This window comes from Crocuta crocuta, unplaced genomic scaffold (assembly GCF_008692635.1).
Source record: "Crocuta crocuta isolate KB4526 unplaced genomic scaffold, BGI_CrCroc_1.0 scaffold216, whole genome shotgun sequence".
Classification (NCBI taxonomy): domain Eukaryota; kingdom Metazoa; phylum Chordata; class Mammalia; order Carnivora; family Hyaenidae; genus Crocuta; species Crocuta crocuta.
In genome coordinates, this window is record NW_027531504.1 from 8,247,461 (window position 1) to 8,270,937 (window position 23,477).

General features: G+C 36.2%; 2 protein-coding genes across 2 annotated transcripts in view; one reads left to right on the forward strand and one right to left on the reverse strand.

The window, feature by feature from the left end:
• Window positions 1-23,477, forward strand: part of EEA1 (early endosome antigen 1) — a 111,772-nt gene that overhangs the window by 64,025 nt on the left and 24,270 nt on the right. Inside the window, exons 14-18 of the mRNA XM_077772187.1 lie at window positions 6,744-6,947; window positions 9,905-10,105; window positions 12,040-12,153; window positions 13,461-13,616; window positions 15,611-15,750. Coding sequence (XP_077628313.1) covers window positions 6,744-6,947; window positions 9,905-10,105; window positions 12,040-12,153; window positions 13,461-13,616; window positions 15,611-15,750 — 815 coding nt within the window. The remainder of the gene's footprint in view (window positions 1-6,743; window positions 6,948-9,904; window positions 10,106-12,039; window positions 12,154-13,460; window positions 13,617-15,610; window positions 15,751-23,477) is intronic.
• Window positions 1-23,477, reverse strand: part of PLEKHG7 (pleckstrin homology and RhoGEF domain containing G7) — a 116,940-nt gene that overhangs the window by 35,345 nt on the left and 58,118 nt on the right.

Below are 23,477 nucleotides of genomic sequence, written 5' to 3' on the forward strand. Positions count from 1 at the left end.
CATTATCCTTTTGTGGTGGTAAAACGAGATAATGCAAAAAACTTTACTTGAAGGGTTTTGATAATTTTCAGTGTTTGGATGAGTAGAAAGTCTTTTGATTACTATGTTGAAGTTTTCTATTTTAAAATTATATAGCTAGATTTATTATTGTAACTGCATTTATTTATATAAAATATTTAAAATTTATTAAAGTATGTATGCACAATAAATTATTTATTATTTTTAAAAGTACCTTATTTGAAAAATTAAAACAAGTACAAATTTCCTGATTTAGTTAGCCCCGTAAAAAGGAACATTTTGTATTTTCTATGGTAGAACTTAGTATTTGTTAGTCTTGTCTTTCCCTGCTTCAGAACTATCATAGGAACATTGGAATTGTAGGCATAGAAAATATAAGTGATTAGGTTAAATTTATACAGATTCTATAGCATTGCCTAGAAGTTTGGAAGAAGTAAATTTTTGTTTTGTTAACAGTGAGGGGGAGAAGGTGCCCTCTTTTGAGATTTATTTATTCCTTCAGTCTTTCATTAACTCGTTGAATATTATTGAGTACTCTATGTCAGGCACTGTGGTGAGCACTGAAAGTAAAGAGGTGAATAAGACAGTGCTTGCCTTCTAGAAAATGGCAGTCTAATGATGTGCACACGGAAACAATGTTGGAGTTATTTAAAGGAGGCTGTAAGTAATAGGTCTCTTCCCCTTCTGAGTTTGGAGAATGGAATAGGAGTCAGATGGATAGAGATAAAACTATTATATTCATGTACTTTTTCTTTCATTTATTCAGTTAACAAATATGTACTAGTATCTACTCTTAGCCAAGGACGTGACTTTGTGGATATGACAGCAAATGAAACAGACAAAGCTGTCTGTTCTCGTGGCGTTTAGTGAGGGAGACCAACAATAGCCAAGGCAAATGGGCAAAATGTGTGGTGTGTTAGATGGCAGTCAGTCCTATGGAAGTGACAAAGGGATGGGGATTAGGAATTACCTGGGGAGCAGGAGGTGGGACTGCGGTGTTAGGGTTGCCGGGGAAGACCTCTCTGAGAAGATGAAAGACCCAGAGGAATGGAGAGTGTGAGGCATGTGGGTATCAGAGAGAGGGATATACATACACTAAAAAGCCTGGAGGCAGGAGCATGTCGAAGGACTGTCGGGAAGCTGGTGACGGGAGTGGTGTGAGAGATGAGAGGGTTAGAGGGTCACAGAGTCCTGGAGATCACAGAGTAGGAAGATGTCAAGCCTCACAGATAAGTTTAAGGATTTTACTGGGAGTGATAGGAGAAATCATTGCAGGGTTCTGAGCACAGGAGTAACATTATAACATGACTTATAATTTCACAGGATTACTCTGGCTGCTGTATTGAGAGTAGACTGTAGGGACACATGAGTACAAGCAAAGAAATTAGCTAAGAAACCGCTATAGTGATCCAGATAAAGAGATGATACAGCTTGGATCAGACTGGAAACACAGCAAGTAGTGAGAAATGGTCAGATTCTACATATATTTTAAAAGTGAAGCTGACACATTTACTGATATATTGATGTGGGATATAGATAGAGACAAGTCAAGGATGATTCAAAGAAGTCTGGCCTGGATAGTTAGGAAGATGGAAGTCAAGCAAGATGAAGACTGAGAATCCTATTGGATTTGGCAGCATGGAGGTCATTGATGACATTGGCCAGAGCAACTTGGAGAGAGAAGTAGGGATGAAAGTCTGATGGAAGGGGTTCAAGAGAAAATGGGAAGAGAGAAGTTTGATACAATGAATATAGAAAACTGTAGGAGTTTTACTATAAAGAGTAGCAAAGAAATAGAGTATTAAGACTGAGGTAGACAATTTAGCATAGATCTGCAGTCATGTGCTTTTTTTTTTAAGTTTATTTATTTATTTTGAGGGAGAGAGAGAGGTGCACACACATGAGGGAGAGGCATAGGGAGAGAGAGAAAGAGAGAAAAGTTCAAGCAGGCTCTGCACTGTAAGCATGGAGCCCGATGTTGCTTAAACTCACAAACTGATATTATGAGCCGAAGTCAGATGCTTAACTGACTGAGCCGCCCAGGAGCTCCCAAGTGTTTTTTTTATAGTGTGCCCCAGCATTGAGTTTATTCATCCAGTTACAGACAAAGCTGGAAATGACAGGCATTCAACTTCTTATAGGCAGGTTGTTTCTTAGACTGAGGGGAGAGCAAGGGGCTGAGTTAAGCATGCTTAGTTCCTTATTCCAAACTTTCAATTAGTTAAACTCTCATTCCCTGGGGAAGAATAAGAAAAAGATGGCAAGAGACCAGGCAAAGTCTGTCATTATGGAAATTTCAAAAGTCCTAAAAACTAATTTAAAGAGGTGTAATCAGTGTCGTTCTAGGTAGATACGTTTATAAAATTATTTTGGTTGCACAGAGGACAGTTCTCTAACTCAGTCTGGAAAAGAGCAGTCATTGGAAACTTCTTAAAAGTGACAATCTGAGTTTTAGAGCATGTGTAGATGTTACTGGGTTGTGAAGATGGTCAGAGTAAGGATCGTACTCCCAAGTTAAGGAGTTAAAAGGGCAAGGATACTGAAGCTGATATGACTAAACTGTTAGGTTTTGCTGGAGCTTAAAGTGTAGTTTAGAGATTGGAGAAAAGGCTGGAGCATTAGACATGGGTGAGTTTATAGAAGGTCTTGTGTGACATTTGTCCTTGAAGATAGAAAAATATTAAAGGTCTCAAGATAGAAGTGCCATAGCCAGATTTGATTATTTTTTTAAAAAGTATTTAGAAAGAGACAGAGCATGGGGGAGGGGCAGAGAGAGAGGGAGAGACTCCCAGGCAGGCTCCACATGGTCAGCACTGAACCCGATGTGGGGCTCGAGCTCACAAACTGTGAGATCATGACCTGAGCCGAAAATAAGAGTCAGACGCTTAACCGACTGAGCCACCCATGTGCTGCCCAGATTTGATTTTTAAATAAGTTATTCCTGTGGTTGTATGAAAGGTGGATTTCAGGGGGAATATTTTGAAGGAGGTGATCAGTTAAAAGACTAATATATGCAGTAATTTAGGTGAAAAATAATAATGGTGTTCAAGCAATTGTTAAAGATGTTATAGGGCAAATATGAATAATGCCTGGGCAGTAAAAGAAAAAAAAAAAAAGTAGGACTTCATAGTTGTAGGGAATGAGAGAGAAAGTGAATGACTTCCATACTAATAACACTGAGTACCTAGTAAATGGAGGTGTCATTAACTTTGTTAGTGAATGTGAGACAAATGGCCATTTCATTGGGCAGTGTTGTGAGTTCAGTTTTGGATGTTGCTGAGGTACCTATGGTATACATTCATTTAAAGCTGTGAGAAACATCACAGTATACATGAGGAACATGGAACTATTAGAATAGATGTGATCAGCCAGGGAGGGAGTTGTAGTGAGGAGAACAGACTACTGGTAACAGAAGACTTTTGGGAAACATTAGCACTTAACAGGGTGGATGATTGGAGGAAGAGCACCCCAAAGAAAGACCATGATCAGAGTAATTAAGGAGAACCTGCCAAGTGGAAGCCAAAGGAGGTGGAGAGTCAGAAGTTCAGAGTAATCCGCAACTTCAAATGTGCATGTGTAGTAGGGATGCCAAGTATGATAAGTGAAAAGTGTCCATTATATTAAGCTATAATTATAGATTATAAATATATATTCTTGTATATTAAGGATGTTAGTGACCTTTTTAAACATAATTGCAATAAAGTGATAGAGATGAAAGGCTGATTTTTGGTGAGTAAATGGGAGATGAGGGATTTGCAAAAGTAAATTTGAATTCCTTTTGAAATTTAAATATGAATTGTATAAAGACTGCACAGAAATGTTTCAAAACACTGCAAAGTGTTTTGAAAACAAGAGATACCTGAACATGGTTATAGCCTGGGACAGTGTGGGAGAGAGGGAATAATTTGAGGATATTGAAGGAGAGGTGACTAAAGGAATAAGGTATTGGTAAGCTGTGAGGTCACTGATACAATGGGTGGTGGTAAATTTAAACTTATTCTCTGCAGGATATTCTTTGAAGCTTGAGGAAGGGAAGTAAATATTGATTTATCTGTCTATCTTTATAGATAAGAGAGTGGAAGATCAAGGTACATCATCCCTGAAGAACCCTCCCTCCTTTTTTTTTTTTTATGGATAAAGTTGGAGATAGTTGAATGGGAGGCAGGCAGAGATTAAGAATTTAGAGGGAATATTGAAGATTTTATTTTTAGTTTTTAGTTTATTTATTTATTTTGAGAGGGAGAGCGAAAGTGGGGTAGGGGCAGAGAGAGAGAGAATTCCAAGCAGGCTCCACACAACCAGTGCAGAGCCTAATGCAGGGCTTGAGCTCATGATCTACAAGATCATGACCTGAGCCAAAGTCGATTTCTTAACTGACTGAGCCACCCATGTGCCTCTTGAAGCTTTTAAGTAGTTATTGAAGGGAATGTTTGAGGGTGAGAACCTTACTCAAGTGAAAAGATTTGACAAGATGATTCTAAGTATATAATGGAGGTCACAGTCTAGAAATTTGCTGTGGCACCAATCTCTGAAGGTTTATGATTTTGCTCTAACAGTGCTTAGAAATGAAGGTATGGAGTAAGCAGATTTCAACACTGATCTAGAATTGGGCCTTTTTGGGGTGGCTGTATTGGGAATTTGGAGGTGAGAGGAAATGGAGAAGGTTGAACAGTTGAGAGGATAGTTAAGGTTAGTTCATATCCATATATGAGTTTCAGGAAGAGAAATGAGGCATATGCTATATAAATCAGAAGAAAATTGAGGTCAGTGTCTCTTTGGCATTACATTGAAGAGCAGAAGTGAGGTCATGAAATTGGAAGATGGTCAGGAAGTTGTGGTCACAAAGTAGGACAATTGAAAATTTTCATCCGGAACAATTTGAAGTGATTCCAAGATCCTACATGTGAGTGAATGAATAGAATGAGTACAGGTCCAGGAATTAAGATGATATGAATGTTGAGGCTATGCTCTTAATTCTCTGTGTATTTTGTATTTCCCAGGAAATTGGCAGAAATTGGGATTGAGAGAAAGACTAAATCAGGTCTCAAGTCTTCAGTGAATGAGGTAGGGATTTATAGATAATAGCAACACAGACTAGAGGATAGAATAAATGAATGACATACTTCCCAAAGCAACATGAAGCTTTTACATGAGGGGTAGAGTTATGGTGGTGAAAAACCAGGAAGAAGTCAATCTCCCCTGCCCAGTGGAATGGTCCTTATGTATCTGAGAGTGTTGAGGGGGAATCAGCAGCTATAAAGGGTGAACTAACAATTTCCGCTCTGACTTGGAAATATAGTGACTGTTCTGGAAAAAAAACTTAGGCCTGGAGCTGTGGTTCCAAGATGAATGGGATGTGGAGAAGAGGGGTCATTAGTGTTAAGAGTAGAGAATGAGAGCAGAGAGGTAGGTTGCCTTTCATCATTTTGTGATTGAAACATAGAGAGAGGAGAAGCATGTTTGGAAGTGATCTCCAGTGGTGTCCTACTGGCGCACACTGTTGAGAGCACCAGTACCGGTGGTTGCTGACTCTGTCTGAGCAGGGTGGTGTGGGGCACTGTAAGGTTTGCAGAGGGGCTTGTTAGGGCCTGGTCCTAGGGAAAAGTGAGGCAGAGCCAAAGAACGTGGGTCGGACAGCTCCAGAATGTCAATGCACATTGTTCTGGATATGGGCGGATGCACCGTGCTCTGTGTAACACCAAGGCCCTTGGTGAAGTAAAGAAAGAGGGATCCCTTGATGTATCGATAGAAGATTCCCCTCAGGGTATCTAAGTGAGCCTTCATGCGTGTGCGTGTGTTAGAGGGCAGTCCTTTATTTTTCTGTTCATTCAACATATGTCTTAGACCATTTGTGTCTTGGATATATCAGTGAATAAAACAGACAGAAATCCTCACCTTCGTGTAGCATATATTGTAGTGAGGTGGAGGAAAGTAGATAAACATGAAAAATAAATAAATTATTTATTGTGATAAAAGAGAAGTGCTATGGAAAGAAAAACAGAACATTCAGGAGAAGGAATATTGGGAAAGGCTACAATTTTAAATGTCATGGTCAGGTTAGGCCTGATTGAATAGGTGACATTTGAACAAACTTTTTTTTGTTTGTAAGTTTATTTATTTATTTTGATAGAGAGTGTGTACCAGTGCAAGAGGGGCAGACAGAGAGAGGGAGAGAGGATCCCAAGCAGGCCCTGCGCTGTCAGTGGGGCTTGTTCCAACAAATCATGAGATCGTGACCTGAGCTGAGATCAAGAACTGGGTGCTTAACCAACTGAGCCACCCAGGCACCCCTCGAACAAATGTTTGAAGGAGAGGGAATGAGCCATGTGACCTTGTGGGATAGGTATTCTAGACAGAAGAAGCAATTATTGCAGAGGCCCTGAGGTGGGAGTATGCCTGGTGTGATTAAGGAATAAGGAGAGTCCCACGTGTCTGAAATGGATTAAACAAGAAGAGTACTGGGTAGTGAGGTCAGAGTGCTAGAATAAGAATGTGGCTATTTGAAGGGTTTTTTTGGTTAAATTCTTGTTTATTATCAATAATATAGATTTATATCATTAAATACATAGTTCTTATTATTTAAGTTTGCCATGTTAAAATGTAACGAGTAGTAAAAAAATGTAAGACTCAGTTTGAGTTGTAAAATGTATGATCAGTCATTTTCTGTTTGAGGAGTAACTTTTAAGTTCTCTATTGTTAAGGTAGTAGTTTTCACTTCTTTACAGAATGATTTAGAACAAGTATTACGTCAAATTGGCGATAAGGACCAAAAGATCCAGAACCTTGAAGCCTTATTACAGAAGAGTAAAGAAAATATTTCCTTACTAGAAAAAGAAAGAGAAGATCTTTATGCAAAAATTCAGGCTGGTGAAGGAGAGACTGCTGTTCTTAACCAGTTACAAGAAAAAAACCATACCTTACAGGAACAAGTAAGCATGTCAAATGTGTTCTATTTTCTATTTTCATTTGTTTTTGTTTTTAAGTTTATTTATTTTGAGAGAGGGAGAGAGAGAGTCCATGAGAAGGGTAGGGGGAGAGAGAGAGAGAGGGAGAGAGAGAATCTCAAGCAGGCTCCACACTGTCAGCACAGAGTCTGATGTGGGGCTCAAACTCACAAACCATGAGATCATGACCTGGGCTGAAATTAAGAGTTGGGCGCTTACCCGACTGAGCCACCCAGGTGCCCCAAATGCGTTCTATTTCTAAAACTCACTTTTATCTTTCTAAATATTGCTAAGTACTTTATTTAAATGCCTCTTCATTCTGGTTATTTTTAGTCCTTTTTAAATATTATGTGGGGGTTTTTTGACAAATACCGTCCGATTTACCCAAGAGATGGGTTGCTATTGTAGTAAAAGTAAGTTAGCATGATTTGACAAAGATCTCAGTTCATGTCCCAGTATATAACTTATTACCTGTGTGACCACAAGCAAATTATTTTGGCTTGTTGGTTCATTAGAAAAGTAGAGATGTTATTAATAAAACACTTGCCTCATGGCATTTTGTGATGTTTTGAAAAAAAAGAATAACAAATTATATTTATAAACTAAAAGCACTAATCAACTGTTAGTTATTACTATGTATTGGTTACTACGCAGGCTTACTAGTTACTTATATTTGGGTAATTATGTCTTTGGAACACAAAGCTAATAGTTTTGATAAGTTGCTCATATGTAGTTTTAGAGAAACTTAAAAAATTTGGGTTAATGCATTTTCAAATTGAAATAATTTATAGTTGCTTTTTTAGAAGAATTGTCCAATAAGAGCTATAATTATCTAAATGAGAAAATAGTAAAACAGACTATCAGTAGGTAATAACCACTTTTCTAATTATATTTATTTATTTATTCATTTATTTTTAAAGTTTATTTATTTGACAGAGAACGCAAGCTGGGGAGGGCCAAAGAGAGGGGAGGGAGCATCTCAAGCAGGGTCCATGCTGTCAGTACAGAGCCTAATGTAGGGCTTGAGCCCACAAATCACCAGATCATGACCTGAGCCGAAACCAAGAGTTAGATGCTTAACCAACTGAGCCACCCAGGTGCCCCTCTAATTGTTTTAAAAATAATAAATAAAAATAAATCTATGTATTTGTGCTTCTGGCCATTTTGAAGTATCTATTTAGTCCTCTTACCATAAACAAACAAAAAAATATATAAAACCAACTATTTTCAGATACTGTTCAACAAGCAGTGCAGGATTTCAATTCCGAGAGAAGAGAAGCAAGGGAAGTGAATCTTTTGACCATTCCAACTTTTGACTTGGAGTCATTTTCCAGACTGTGGTGTAGGTTGGGGGAGTCCAACGAAAGCACAGTGGTCTCACTGAACAAAGTAGTAAGAGATTGAAGTTCAGGAAGGTTGAGGAACCTCAAATTTGCAGGGCAGAATATTGGAGAGGAGGGAATAGTGGAGAGACGAAGCTCTAAAAATCTGCATAGGAATCCACTTGAGCCTTCAGCTGACTGCTAAACTTTGCATTCTTATGTGGGATTTCATGTGGCCAGGCAATGAACAATTGTTAGGACTTGCAAACTGAAAAGTTATCAGGGCTTGGAGATGTTTATGCAAGAGCATAAAGACATGGTTGAGCACTTTGGGGACATTTAATAGAAACCCCAGAAATGTCACAACTTAGGATAAAGATAAACTAGCCCTAGGGTAAAAGCTAGTGTACACCTGACCTGAAAGCATAAAAACAAGCCTTAAAGGATCCAGTTGAGTCACATGTATGTTAACTGCCTGCTGGGATGAAATTAAGCATTTTTGAAAGAAGGCAACAAAGTCAAGATTTGTTTCCATAAATATCAAAAATTTCCAGACATTCAAAGAAGAAGAAAACATGTATGGCTCCTAAAGTATGCTTATGGCTGTAAAGGAAAAGGTATCATAATGGAAATAGAAGTGTAAATGATAAAAAAAAAAAAAANATAAGTTAAAAAAAAAAAATATTATAAAAAAAAAAAGAACTTCTCTCTATATATGGAATTCAAATTTCATTGGATGTGTTTAATAGACTAACCAAATAGGAAACAATAGTGAACCTTAAGACAAGGCAGTTGAAACTGTCCAAAAGGAAGCACAGAGAGAAAAAAGATGGCTAAAAACCAAAAACCTATGCTTTAGTGACCTGTGAGACAAGATCATATAATCTAACATACATATAATTGGTGTGACAGAAGGGTAGGGAGTAGAAATCTATTTATTGAAATTTACTTACTGAAGAAATAATGGCTGAAAAAAAATTTTAACGTGATTAAAAATATGAACCCACAGATTCAAGAAACTCCATGAATTCCAAGCAGGGTGCACCAAAGAGACCTCAGATGAATTGGATTTCATCTAAATTAAAAATATTTGCTCTTTAAAAGATACCATTACAAAAATAAAAGCCAAGGCAGAGTGGGAGAAGATACTTGAAACACATACATCTGACAACTTGGAAATATTCAGAATATAAAAGGATCTCTTATTACTTAATTATATCCATGATTGTCTGGGGCTAGAGATGAGTGGAGGGTACTGATTGCAAAGGGGCATGAATAAACCTTTTGGGGTAATTGAAATGTTCTCCATATGATGGTGGCAATGGGTATGTGAGTGTATATATTTGTCACATCTCCTCAAGCTGTGCAATTAAATTAGATGAGTTTTATTTCATGTAAATTATAGTTCAGTAGAGATGGTTTTAAAAATAATAGGAATCGCTGAATTAATGTTTTCTTCTGGTTTTGAGAGATTGTTTACTTATTTGTGGAAAGATATGAATAAATTTTCTTAAAAAATATGAGATAACTTATCATAGAGCTCTTTTGTATTCTAATGGTCCTTAAATATATTTTTATTGTATCATTTGTGACCTTCATAATTAGTCTTCTTGTACTTAGGTAACTCAACTAACAGAGAAGCTGAAGAATCAGTCAGAAAGCCATAAACAAGCCCAGGAGAATTTGCATGACCAAGTGCAAGAGCAGAAGGCACATCTTAGAGCTGCACAAGACCGTGTCCTTTCCTTAGAAACTAGTGTCAATGAACTAAATAGTCAATTAAATGAGAGCAAGGAGAAGGTCTCCCAGCTTGACATACAGGTAATATTGAATTATTCAATTTAATGTTGAGTTTGTTTAAATAAAATAATTTTAGGCCATCAAAAATTGTTTTAAGACTATAGATTTCTTTAAATTTAAATCCAAGTTAGTTAATGATTTCAGGAATAGAATTTAGTGATTCGTCACTTACATATAACACCCATTGTTCATACCAACAAATGCCCTCCTTAATGCCCATCACCCATTTAGCCCATCCCCCCACCCAACACCCTGCCATCAACCCTCAGTTCTCTGTATTTAAGAGTCCCTTACAGTTTATCTTCCTCTGTTTTTATCTTATTTTTCCTTCCATTCCCCTGTATTCCTGTTTTGTTTCTTAAATTCCACATAGTGAAATCATATATGTCTTTCTCCGAATAATTGGCTTAGCATAATAGTTCCATGCATGTTGTTGCAAATGGCAAAATTTCATTCTTTTTGATTGCCGAGTAATACTCCATTGTGTATACACACCACATCTTCTTTATCCATTCATCTGTCGATGGACATTTGGACTCTTTCCATACTTTGACTATTGTCGATAGTGCTGCTGTAAACATTGGGGTGCATGTGCCCCTTTGAATCAGCACTCCTGTATCCTTTGTATAAATTCCTAGTAGTGTTATTGCTGGGTCATAGGGTAGATCGATCTATTGTTAACTTTTTGAGGAACCTTCATACTGTTTTCCAGAGTGGCTGCAGCAGTTTGCATTCCCACCAGCAGTGCAAAAGGCTTCCTCTTTCTCCGCATCCTCACAAACATCTGTTGTTGCCTGACTTGTTAATGTTAGCCATTCTGATGGATGTGAGGTGGTATCTCATTGTGGTTTTGTTTCGTATTTCCATGAGGCCATCAAATGTTTTAAATTCTGTTTCTCCCTGTGTCTCTGTCTTTCTGTCTCTCTGTCTCCCTGTCTCTTTGTCTCCCCCCAGTCTCCGACCTCCCTCTCACTCTCTGCTTTACTTCATTAGTGGAAAAACATCGGGAAAAAGAATTAAATAAAGGTGGCATCTAGACAGTTTGTTTAGCTTTCCCATTTACCTTTTTTTCTCTTTATTTTCTACTGGCAAACTACACTTTCTGAAACCACCAGATCCTTTTGCTTTTCTTTTTTTTCGTGAAGTCCTTATTATTGTTTTTAAAGTTCAAAGTCCTTTGATACTATACCATTAGATTTCTATGTTAAATACTTTTTGACTTTGATTTTTAAATTTCACTTTAAAATTTAAAAGCATAAAAATACTTTTCTATGCTATCATTATATATATTTTATTTTTTTAACTTTTTATTAAGTTTTTACTTTAATTTCAGTATAGTTAAAATATAGCTAACTGTAGTTAACACCATTATATATTTTTAATATACATTTTTTTCAGAGGCCAATACAGAAGTCTTGTTCAATGAATCAGTGACAGGATTGGAATTAAAACATATTTTAATTTTCTATTCTCATCATTGGTTTCTTATTCTATACTATAGTAGAGAAAGTTATAGAAACATATCTAAGCCTTGATTTTCTTTATTTTAGGAAAATAATTCTATTGAAAGTAAATATAAAATAACAGACATGCATATTAACTTGGAGGAAGAGATTACACATTTCTTTCTACTTAAAGTGTAAATATTTGTTAGATGGGTTACATGATAACCCAGTTTGAAAGAGGGAGAAGTGTTTTGATGTCAAATAGGGACATATATAGTCTTATATATATCATAATAAATTCCATCATTTATCCCAACATTATTAGGAGTCTTTTCTCCTATTCATTCCTGTTTGGGGGATTATTACATACTTATTTTTCACTGTCTAAGTCCTTATATTTTTTGCCAAAGGACTTAATTTTTAAAATAATTTGACAAAAACAGTGTATTTTCAAGCAAGAGAAAATCAAGAACTAGATACAAATCAAATGACTGGTAAATTTTATTACAGATTAAAGCCAAAACTGAATTATTGCTATCAGCAGAAGCAGCAAAAACTGCTCAAAGAGCAGATCTTCAGAATCATTTGGACACAGCCCAAAATGCATTACAAGATAAACAGCAGGTAGGTGAACTTGATGCAGTCTCATCGCATAAGCTAATGTTTTGGTAGATAAATTAATTGCAAACATGTATGAAAGTGATACTCAATTTTATTAATATTGTGAGCAACTCGCTTATTCCTCTTAATTTCTGCCTGAGTTCAGAACCAGTTCTAGAACGACTTCTGAGTGAGACAGATGAAGATAAAAGTATCATTTTTGTTTTTTATTAAGTGCAATTGGTGTATAGCCATGGTTGGGCTTCTTAATTTTGTATTAGTCCTTAGTGTAGACCATGGTGTGGAGCTGAATAATCTACTCCTAATTGTTGAACTGTTGTGTCATTGCATCAAGTGCCAATGATTGGGAAAGACTTTCACACCTGTTTTTAGTAAAATGTGTGTGTTTAACACTGGAAGGATTGGAGATGGTATAGAAGAATAAGTCACTTTCATACATTGCTGGTGGTAGCGTATGTTAGTTCGACCTTTTAATGGTAGGGATAGCTGTTTGGCAGTGTATTTCAGGAACTTTAGGATATTTCCTATTCCTTTGGTTCACTTTTAGTCCTTTATGCTAAGGACTTTTAGGATGCCGTTTACATTTCTATTAATAAAATATGCAAAGTTTAGTAACAATCTAAGAATCTGAAGTAGGACAGTTAGCGAAGAAAAGGTCTGAATTAATAAAATGGAAATTTATGCTGTTAAATATAATATTTTAGAAAATGTCACAATTTCATGATGCACTGTAGTGTAAAAACAAAGGTTATAATAAAACACTATGTAAAGCAAGATTCTATTTCTATTTTAAAAGTGTAAATCAGAAAATGGAAACATACAGAAAAGACTGAAAGGAAAGTTATCAAAACATTAATAGTAATTATCTGTGGGTGGTGGGTTTACTAGTGATTTTTATTCTTCATTGCCTCTAGGTATTACAAATTCATAGACGTAGTCACCATAATAGTTTTTAAATGTTATTTTTAAAAATAGGATCTTGAACGTGGAAAACGTTTAATTATAATATAAAAGTGCTATTTTATTATTAGCCTACTTAATGTTTATTGTATCTTCTGGCTCCTAAAATAACTCTTCCTAGAAAAGTTAAGTGGTGATGCATATAAACTTAATTATCTCATGCTGTGTACAATTTCAGTTCAGGTCCTTTGTATTGGTAAAATAACCTCTGATATATCATTAGGCTTCTTTGTAATCTTACTTCAAATAGTTCTGTAAATAAAATTAGAATTTTCAGTTTTACTTTGATCAGACATTTGGGAATACAAGGAAGTAAAGTTTACCAAAGTTTCAATTGTACTTTTCTATAGGAATTAAATAAGATCACTACTCAGTTGGATCAGGTCACTGCAAAGTTACAGGATAAGCAAGAACACTGCAGTCAGTTGGAAAGTCATCTTAAAGAATATAAAGAGAAACACCTTTCTTTAGAACAAAAAACTGAAGAATTAGAAGGTCAAATTAAGGTTTGTATAAAAGATACTGAGTATATTCCCTATATTTTCTGCTGCTATAGTAATGGAAACTGATGAACTAGAAGGAATCAGAGAATTTTAAATTTGGAAACAAAGGTGAAGTTATGATACAGAATTTTAAAATCCTTGGAATTTTCTGGTCTCAATTTTGAATTCCATTTCTTCATTAATGAGTGGCTTTTACAGATGGCAGTTAACATGTATACTGAGTTCTTTGTAATGTTTAAAAGAAACAACCAACCAGGGATATACTCTATAATGACAAGGAACTTAACATTTTATTGTTGTTGTTGTTGTTATGAAGCCTCTTCTGTTCCTTCATTTCTATCTCCTTCTTCCTTATTTCAGAATACATTTCATATATGACATACTTCTTCACTTTTTAAACTTTACATGTATACCTTTTGGATTTTGTTTTTAGTTTAATAATAAGTTTATGCTGTGGGAAACTGCTTCTTTACTTCAACTCCAAGTGAAAGTGTTGATGTACTAAAGAGATTAATTGAGTAGACCTATCAGACAAGGGTTTGACAACTGAGTCCTTTGTCCTTCAGATGGGATCTACTATCAACTAAACAAATACTTCTCAAATTACTATATATGTACGTAAGTTATACTTCACATACAGAAGAAATACTTCTGTAGAACTGTTGGCTGTGTACATGTATGTGTGTATAGCCACACCAACACAACGTGGACGAGGAATTACATTTACAATTGTTTATGAGTTTCTTTTTCTTTTCTTTATGGCCAGTGATGACAGTAATGACAAATTACTTTTTGTAATGATTTGAAAAGAACAGAAGAACCGTTTTACCAAAAAGTGTCTCATGAGAATTCTCTGTGGGTATCTTTTACAAATAATTGTTTAGAACCAAGATTGTCTCTTGTGATTATCAGATCTTCAACATTGGGTAACTATTTTAGGAAGTATTCCATATGTTTTATGTAATTATTTGTTACAAAATTTTACAATTACATCAAATATCTATTGTAAGAGTTGAATAAGAACTCTAGATACCTAGGTTGGTTTATGAAATATTTAGGGTACAAAATTATCACAACTATAGAAGAAAACGAATTACTCATATATATTCAAACATTATATTTAACAGTTTGATTTTGCAGATTTGCAAAAATGCACACAGCTCTATGTATATGTATGAGACAGAACCTACACTGAGAGGAATAACAGTCTCTAAACCAAGAATTTAAAGATGCGGGGCGCCTGGGTGGCTTAGTCGGTTAAGCGTCCGACTTTCGCTTAGGTCATGATCTCGCGGTTCGTGGGTTCGAGCCCCACGTCGGGCTCTGTGCTGACTGCCAGCTCAGAGCCTGGAGCCTGTTTCAGAGTCTGTGACTCCCTCTTTCTCTGACCCTCCCCTGCTCACAGCTGTCTCTCTCTCTCCTAGAAATAAAGAAAACATTAAAAAAAAATTAAAAAAAAAAAAGAATTTAAAGATGCAATGCCAGAAATTTAGCTGTCTTTATATTTAGGGACAATAGGTATTAAGGAGAAGGATGATATGACAACTCCATTTTAGTTTTGAATATTTACAGTTACATCAGTGTTGTTTACTATATGTAACAGATAATACATGTTAAGTGAGCCTATGTATGATGAGCCTGTTACCTAGTTTTTTCATACTTGAGTTAATAACTTTTATTACCCTAGCAATAGACACAATTATCTTAAGGTTTTTCTCTTATTTTGAGTTAATTTTAAAAAGTAGAAACTTGGTGACTGCCTGGCATGTACAAAGCCTGCTGGTGGGTCCTCTGAAAAATTCCAAAATAAATCGTTCCTTTACTCAGTAGTGGCTTCAGAATGGAAAACGTGTTTTTTATTATAACATAAATATTTTAGGGTTATTATTCTGTGTTATGTCAACACCAATTTGAGTATAAACAAAAATGTTATATTTAGTAATAGATGGGTAATTATTGACATTAAAATGGTTGCTGTTGTTCTGTTTCTTCCACAGAAACTAGAAGCTGATGCTCTTGAAGTTAAAGGAAGCAAGGAGCAGGCTTTGCGGGACCTGCACTTGCAGAGACAGCTTAATACAGATTTAGAGCTTAGAGCCACAGAACTGAGGAAGCAACTTGAAATGGAGAAAGAAATGTAAGCTAAACTCTTTAAGGGAGGGGATTGTAAACTAAGGATTAGAATCTTATGATTTCAGGGGCGCTGGAGAGGCTCAACCAGTTAAGCGTCCCACTCTTGACTTCAGCTCAGGTCATGATGTCATGGTTTGTGGGATTGAGCCCTGTGTGGGGCTCTGCATTGACAGGACCTGCTTGGGATTCTTTCTCCTCACCCCCATGTGCACGCGCGTTTGTGTGCATGCGTAACAGTCTCTCTTTCTCTCTCAAACATTTTCAAAAAGTCTTCTGATTTCAGTTTTGCTACCACAGTGCTTAAAGATTTATTAAATGGTTATTTTGTATTGATTCTAAAATCTGCTGATGTTAATATGAATGAAAAATAAAGCTATTATAGTATGGTTAAATTTACCTTCACTAGAAAGGATTGTGAATTTGGTTCATCTAGTCTCTTTTCAACAGTAATATGACATTCATTTCTCTGGGTTAAAGCAATTGTTTTGAGTTGTTCACTGATTTGAATAAATTAATCCGAAATTAACAAATAGAGGCATATTTATATATATATATATATATATATATATATATAATCACTCAAGAACAATTAGGCTTTGAGGTACTATACCACGTAGGCAATGTATACTTTCTTGTAAGAAATAATTTATTTTAGCTTTGTGATGCATCTCAGCAGATTGTATTTGTGAACACAAGGGAAAGACCAGAATCAATGTACCTTTCAAAAACTATTGAGGTAAAATTTACATACTGTTAAATACACAGATCTTACATATACAATTTGAGTTTTAGTGAGTGTATACTCTGTATAATAATATGCCCTCCCACCCACAATATTTTCATACCCATGGAGTTTCTTCAGGTGCCCTTCTAGTCAATACCTTGTAGAAAACCACAGTTCTGATTTCAGTCTTCATAGATTAATGTTGTGTGTTTTTGCAATTAAATCACACAAGTATGTTCTTTTTTTATGACTGGCTTTTTTTTTTCCCCACTTAATGTACTATTTTTAAATTCGTCTATGTAGTTGGATATTATTCCACTGAATGGACTATAGTTTATCTGTTTTCTGTTGGTGAGTATTTTTAGGTTGTTTGCAGTTTTTAGCTGTCATGAATAAAGATGCTATCAGTATTCTTATACAAGCATTTTTGTTAAACTACAGGGCCATGGTGGAGTAGCTATATGTTCAGCTGCTTGAGAAACTGTGAAGCCTTTTTCCAAAGTGGCTGTACCATTTTATACTTCTACTGGGAATGTTTCATTGCTTCATATCCTTGCCAGTATTTGGTGTTGTTGGTCCTTTAATTTTAGCTATTTATTGAAGATGAGATGGTGTCTTATTGTGGGTTTAATTTGCATTTTTTATGGAGTGTCTGTTAAATTATTTTGCCTATTAAAATTTTTCCCCCATTGGGTCTTTTTATTACTAATTTGTAGGAGTTCTTTATATATGCAAAGTACTAATCCTTTGCCAGATAGCCAGCGAGCTAACCAGGCAAATAGATTATCAAGACTTTTCCTAACAGCTTTTTTTTTTTTTTTTTTGGTAATATCTTTCAGTGAAAAGATTTAAATTTTGGTTGAGCTCAATTTGCCACTTATTTTTATTTTATGTTTAATGTTTTCTGTCCTTTCTATGAAACCTCTGCCTATCCCCAAGGTTTATGAAGAATTCTCTTACGTTTTCTTCTAGAAGTTTTACAGTTTCAGTTTTTACATTTAGGTCTAGGATCTGTGTTGAACTTATTTTTGTGAGAGATCTGAGAAGGAGTCCAGGATCACCTTTTTTCCCCCATACATTGTTAAGTTTTTCTGGTACGATTTGTTGATAAAACTTCTTTCTTCCAATGAGTGGCCTTTGATGCCTTTTTCAAGAGCAGTTTACCTAATATGTGTGAGTTTATTTGTGGGCTTTAGTCTGTTTTATTGGACTGTGTGTCTCTATGATATCCTGATACCAGTACCATCCTATTATGACTTTTGTAGCTTCTTGGTATAGGTATTGATATCAAGTTGTATCAGCCCTGCAACTTACTTCTTTTTCAAGGTTGTCTTGGTTCTTTTAAGTTTATTGCTTTTCCATATAAATTTTAATATTGTCCATTTCTGCAAAAAAAATTGTTGGGTTTTGATTGGAATTTCAGTGAATCTCTAGTTCGGTTTGGGGGAGAATGAATGTTTTAACAATACAGAGTCTTCTAATCTGTGAACCTGGTATATGTCTAATATTTATGTCTTCTTTAATATCTCTGATCAACATTTTGTTGTTTTTAAAATAGGGATCTTGAATATCTTTTGCTGAATTTAATCCTAAATTCTTCATGTTTTTCAATTTTATTGTAAGTGGAAATTTTTTTTTTTTAGCATTTATTTATTTTTGAGAGACAGAGTATGAGCAGTGGAGGGACAGACAGAGAGAGAGGGAGTCACAGAATTTGAAGCAGGCTCCAGGCTCTGAGCTGGCTGTCAGCACAGAGCCCAATGCGGGACTCAAACCCACGAATCACAAGATTTCGACCTGAGCTGAAGTTGGCCGCTTAACTGACTGAGCCACCCAGGTGTCCTGGAAATGTTTTTTAAATTTAATTTTCTGATCATTTGTGGCTAGTATAAACATACAGTTGAGTCTTACATATTGACCTACTACCGTCTAGCCTTGTTAAGTTTGCATTTTTGTTTTGTAGAGGTATTAGAATTTTCTAAGTGGACAGTCTTGGTATATGTGAATTAATAAGTTATATATTTTTTTCTTTAGTCTGTATGTCTAGGATTTTTTTTTTCTTGACTTACTGCTAGCTAACACCTCCAGTGAATGTAAAAAGATAGTGGATATCCTTGGGTTGTTCCCAGCCTTGAGCAGGAAACAGGAAATACTTCATCATTAATTTTGAGATTAGCTGTAGGTTTTTTGTAGATTCCTTTATCACATTAAACACATTCCTATCTATACTAGTTTTCTTAAATTTTTTTATTAACTTCTTTTTCTGCATCTGTTATGATCATATGTTTTTTCTCCTCTATTCTGTTAATAGGGTGAATTACATGGATTTTTTTAATAGTTTATTGTCAAGTTGGTTTCCATATAACACCCAGTACTCATCCCCACAAATGCCCTCCTCCATGCCCGTCACCCCCCTTTCCCTCCCCCCGACCCCATCTGCCCTCAGTTTGTTCTCAGCATTCAAGAGTCTCTCATGGTTTGCCTCCCTCCCTCTCCCTGACTATTTTTCCCCTTCTTCTCACCCATGGCCCTCCATTAAGTTCCTCCTAATCCTCCTATACATGCAAACATATGGTATTTGTCCTTCTCNGCATCAGCACTCCTGTATCTCTTGGGTAAATGCCTAGCAGTGCTGCTGCTGGGTCATAGGGGAGTTCTACTGTTAATTTTTTGAGGAACCTCCACACTGTTTTCCAAAGAGGCTGTACAGTTTACATTCCCACCAACAGTGTAGGAGGGTGCCCGTTTTTCCACATCCCAGCCAGCATCTAGAGTCCTTGATTTGCTCATTTTAGCCACTCTGACTGGCATGAGGTGGTGTCTCAGTGTGGTCTATCTTTTCCCGTTCCATTGGTTGCCTATTTTATGGATCGTTTCCTTTGCCATGCAGAAGCTTTTAATCTTGATGAGATCCCAATAGTTCATTTTTGCTCTTGATTCCCTTGCATTTGGGGATGTGTCAGGGGATGTGTCAAGAAATTGCTGCATTTGAGGTCAAGGAGGTTGTTTCCGGCTTTCTCCTCTAGGGTTTTGATGGTTTCCTGTCTCACATTCAGGTCTTTTATCCATATTGAGTTTATTTTTGTGTATGGTGTGAGAAAATGATCTAGTTTCATTCTTCTGCATGTTGCTGTCCAGTTCTCCCAGCACCATCTGTTAAAGAGGCTTTTTTCCATTGGATACTCTTTCCTGCTTTGTCAAAGATTAGTTGGCTGTACACTTTTGGGTCCAATTCTGAGTTCTCAATTCTATTCCATTGGTCTATGTGTCTGTTTTTGTGCCAGTACCATACTGTCTTGATGATGACAGCGCTGTAGTAGAGACTAAAGTCTGGGAAGGTGATGCCTCCCGCTTTCGTTTTCTTCTACATTGATTGCTTTTTAAATATTAAACCAACTTTGCTTTCCTAGGATAAATCCCACTTGATCATCTTGTATTATTCTTTTTATATATTGCTGTATTTGACTTGCTAATACTTTGTTTAGAATTTTCTTTGCATTAATGGGGACTACTGGTCTGCAGTGTTCTTTTAATATCATTGTCGTGGTTATTGGAGTCATGGTTATGTTGGTCTTAAGAATAAATTGACAATATTTCCTCTTCCTCTCTTTTCTGAAAGAGTTTGTAGGTGATGAGTATTATTTATCTTTTAAATGTTTTATTGAATTCACCAATGAACCAACTGGTCTGAAATTCTCTCTGCATTGCTTCTTAATTTGGAGTTCAATTTATTTATTGATATAAATTATTGATATAGGGCTATTATTGTTTTCTATCATTTTAATTGAGTCAGTTTTGGTAATTTGTGTTTTTGGAGGAATTTATCCATTTCATCTAAACTTCAAATTTATTGGCATAATGTTCATAATATCATTATACTTTTAGGGTCTGTAGGGTCTGTAGTAATATCTTACTAATAGCAGTAATTTGTGTTCTCTTTTTCTTTCTTGATCGGTCTAATTTGGGGTTTATCAATTTTCTAAAAGAACCTTGCTTTGATTTTGTAACTTTTCTCTTTCATTTATTCCTCATCTTCTCTTTAGTATTTTCTTCCTTAGACTTTGGGTTTCATTTGCTCTTCTCTATATAGTTTTTTAATGTGAAACCTTCTCTGTGGCTGTTTACCTTTTGTAGTATCTGTTTCATTTTCCCAGTTCTTCACCCTCTTTGTATTTTGTTAATGTCAGATGTCAGGCATTCTGCAGATGGTAGTTGCATGCCTTAGTTTAGTGAAATCAATATAATGTGACAGTTTTTCAACAGATGGAGTAAATTACCTTGAAGAAGATTGTCTTTTTTTCTAGTTTGCATTAAGTGCTTAATGGCTCATGAAAGCTCTGAGTATAAAGATGGATTAGTTTAGGGGCACCTGGGTGGCTCAGTTGGTTGAGTGTCCGACTTTGGCTCAGGTCATGATCTCACAGTTTGTGGTATCGAGCCCCACGTCAGGCTCTGTGCTGACAGCTAGCTCAGAGCCAGCTTCAGATTCTGTATCTCCCTCTCTTGCCCTCCCCTAATCATGCTGTCTCTCTCTGTCTCTCTCAGAAATAAATAAAACATTAAAAAAAATTTTTTTAAAAGATGGATTAGTTTAGAAGATCTTAGGATCTAAAATATTAATTGATATATGATATATGAAATTTCAAATGTTGGTGGCAGAGAGGGTATGTGCTTCCAGACATTCCTAAATAGTCATTTAAAAGGTACCAAGATGGGGTATCTTTTCTTCACTACTAAGAAATAGTCTCTTTAGCTTGTTCTTGATGTCGATGCTTAGATTGGGTCTTGCCGTAAGATCTTCAGTGGACACATTACTCGCTAGAATTTTGATGGATAAAAATCAGTTCCACCCAATTCATCTGAATGTCTCATGGGAGGGCTTGTGACCCCATTGGAGGGCTTTTGAGGGCTTGTAACATTTCAGTACACTTTGCCTTTAGATGCCAAATAGCCCACTCTGACTGAGTTGACAGACTTGATCTCTAACAAAGGTATGAAGATTTTTGACTCTGAGTAGTATAGATGGAAGCTGAGAGCCTGGGAGAGGTACTCTTTAGGGAAATGAAATAAAACCCATCAGATTGATAATAATTACTTGATACCTTCATGGTTTTGTCTTTGGGAGTGATGATGAAAAATTTTTTGTTTTCACAAGTAGAGTGGATCCTGATGCTTTGAATTTGAGGATATAGAGATGCATTGGATACCTTAAATGGCATTCCTTCTTACTGTTCGCATCATAGTTTCCAGTGCACAGGTATTTGGGGAGCATATCTGATCCTTCATATCACCCACTGTGTAGTTTCTCACCTCTGGTACCCAATCATCAGTCCATGAAGATACCTCTGAGTTAGTTCTTATTCTCCTTCTCAAGATCCCTGTGGGCCCAATGGTTCTTTTTATTTTTAATGGGTTCACAGTAAATGGGCCCATTTCTATTCTGTGTTCTAATCTCATGGTTCAGAACTCAGAGGCTTTTACATCATCTTGAGGTAAGGAAACCTTTTAATACTAAAGTCTTTTTTTGCCTATATACTTTATGGAAATGTTTTTTATGTGGTCTTTCATTTCTACTGTACTACCTAAGAAAAAAAGAGCCAGGGAAATACATCTAGGATTTGATTAAACCTCATCCCTGATCCCAGGGCTGAGCCCAAAGAACAGGGAAAGTTTCCCATTTCCCAAGGCCCACCTACATCTATATATTCAATTCTCCCTCCAACTCTCATCTTATGATGTATTTTCATTACTGTACAGTTTAATATTTTTCCTAATCTCCTTTGTGATTTTTTTTTTGATGCATGGGTTATTTAGAAGTATGTTGTTTACTTTCCAAATATTTGGAATTTTTTTTAGATCGCGTACAGTTATTGACTTCTAATTTAAATTCATTGTGAACAGAGAACATACTCTGTAAAATTCAGCTTTTCTTTTTTTAAAAAATTTTTTAATGTTTACTTATTTTTGAGAGAGAGAGCGTGAGCACATGAACAGGGGAGGAGCAGAGAGAGAAGGGGGCGGGGCACAGAATCCGAAGCAGGCTCCAGGCTCTCAGCTGTCAGCACACAGCCCAGTGCAGGGCTTGAACTCACAAACTGCGAGATCATGACCTGAGCTGAAGTTGGACACGTAACCAACTGGCCATCCAGGCGCCCCTAAAATTTAACTTTTCAAACTGTCTTATTTATGGCCCACTGTATGGCTTATCTTGGTTAATTTTCCATGTGCACATACATGTATTCTGTGTTGGATAAAGTGCTTTATAAATGTCAACTAAGCCAGGGTGGCTGATAATGTTTAAAAAATTATTTTTGTTTGAATATAGTTGACACACAATGTTACATTAATTTTTTTAAAAAAATTTTATTGCATGATTCTTTTATATTTTTTCCTTAAACAGTTATTGTCAAGTTGGTTTTCATATAACACCCAGTGCTCATCCCCACAAGTGCCCTCCTCCATACCCATCACCTCTCCTTTCCCCCACCCCCATCAACCCTCAGTTTGTTCTCAGCATTCAGGAGTCTTTCATGGTTTGCCTCCCTCCCTCTCTCCAACTGTTTTTCCCCTTCTTCTCACCCATGGTCCTCCGTTAAGTTCCTACTAATCCATCTATATGTGCAAACATATGGTATCTGTCCTTCTCTGCCTGACTTATTTCGCTCAGCATAACACCCTCAAGTTCCATCCATGTTGCTACACATGGCCAGATTTCATTCTTTCTCATTGCCATGTAATATTCCATTGCATAGACAAACCACATCTTGATCCATTCATCAGTTGATGGACATTTAGGCTCTTTCCATGTTCTGGCTACTGTTGAGAATGCTGCTATGAACATTGGGATACATGTGCTCCTATACATCAGCACTCCCGCATGTTACATTAAGATGTACAACATAGTGATTCAATATCTCTGTATGTTATGCTATGTTCACCACAATGGTAGCTACCATCTGTCACCAGAAAACACTATTAGAGTACCATTAGCTATATCCCCGTTCTGT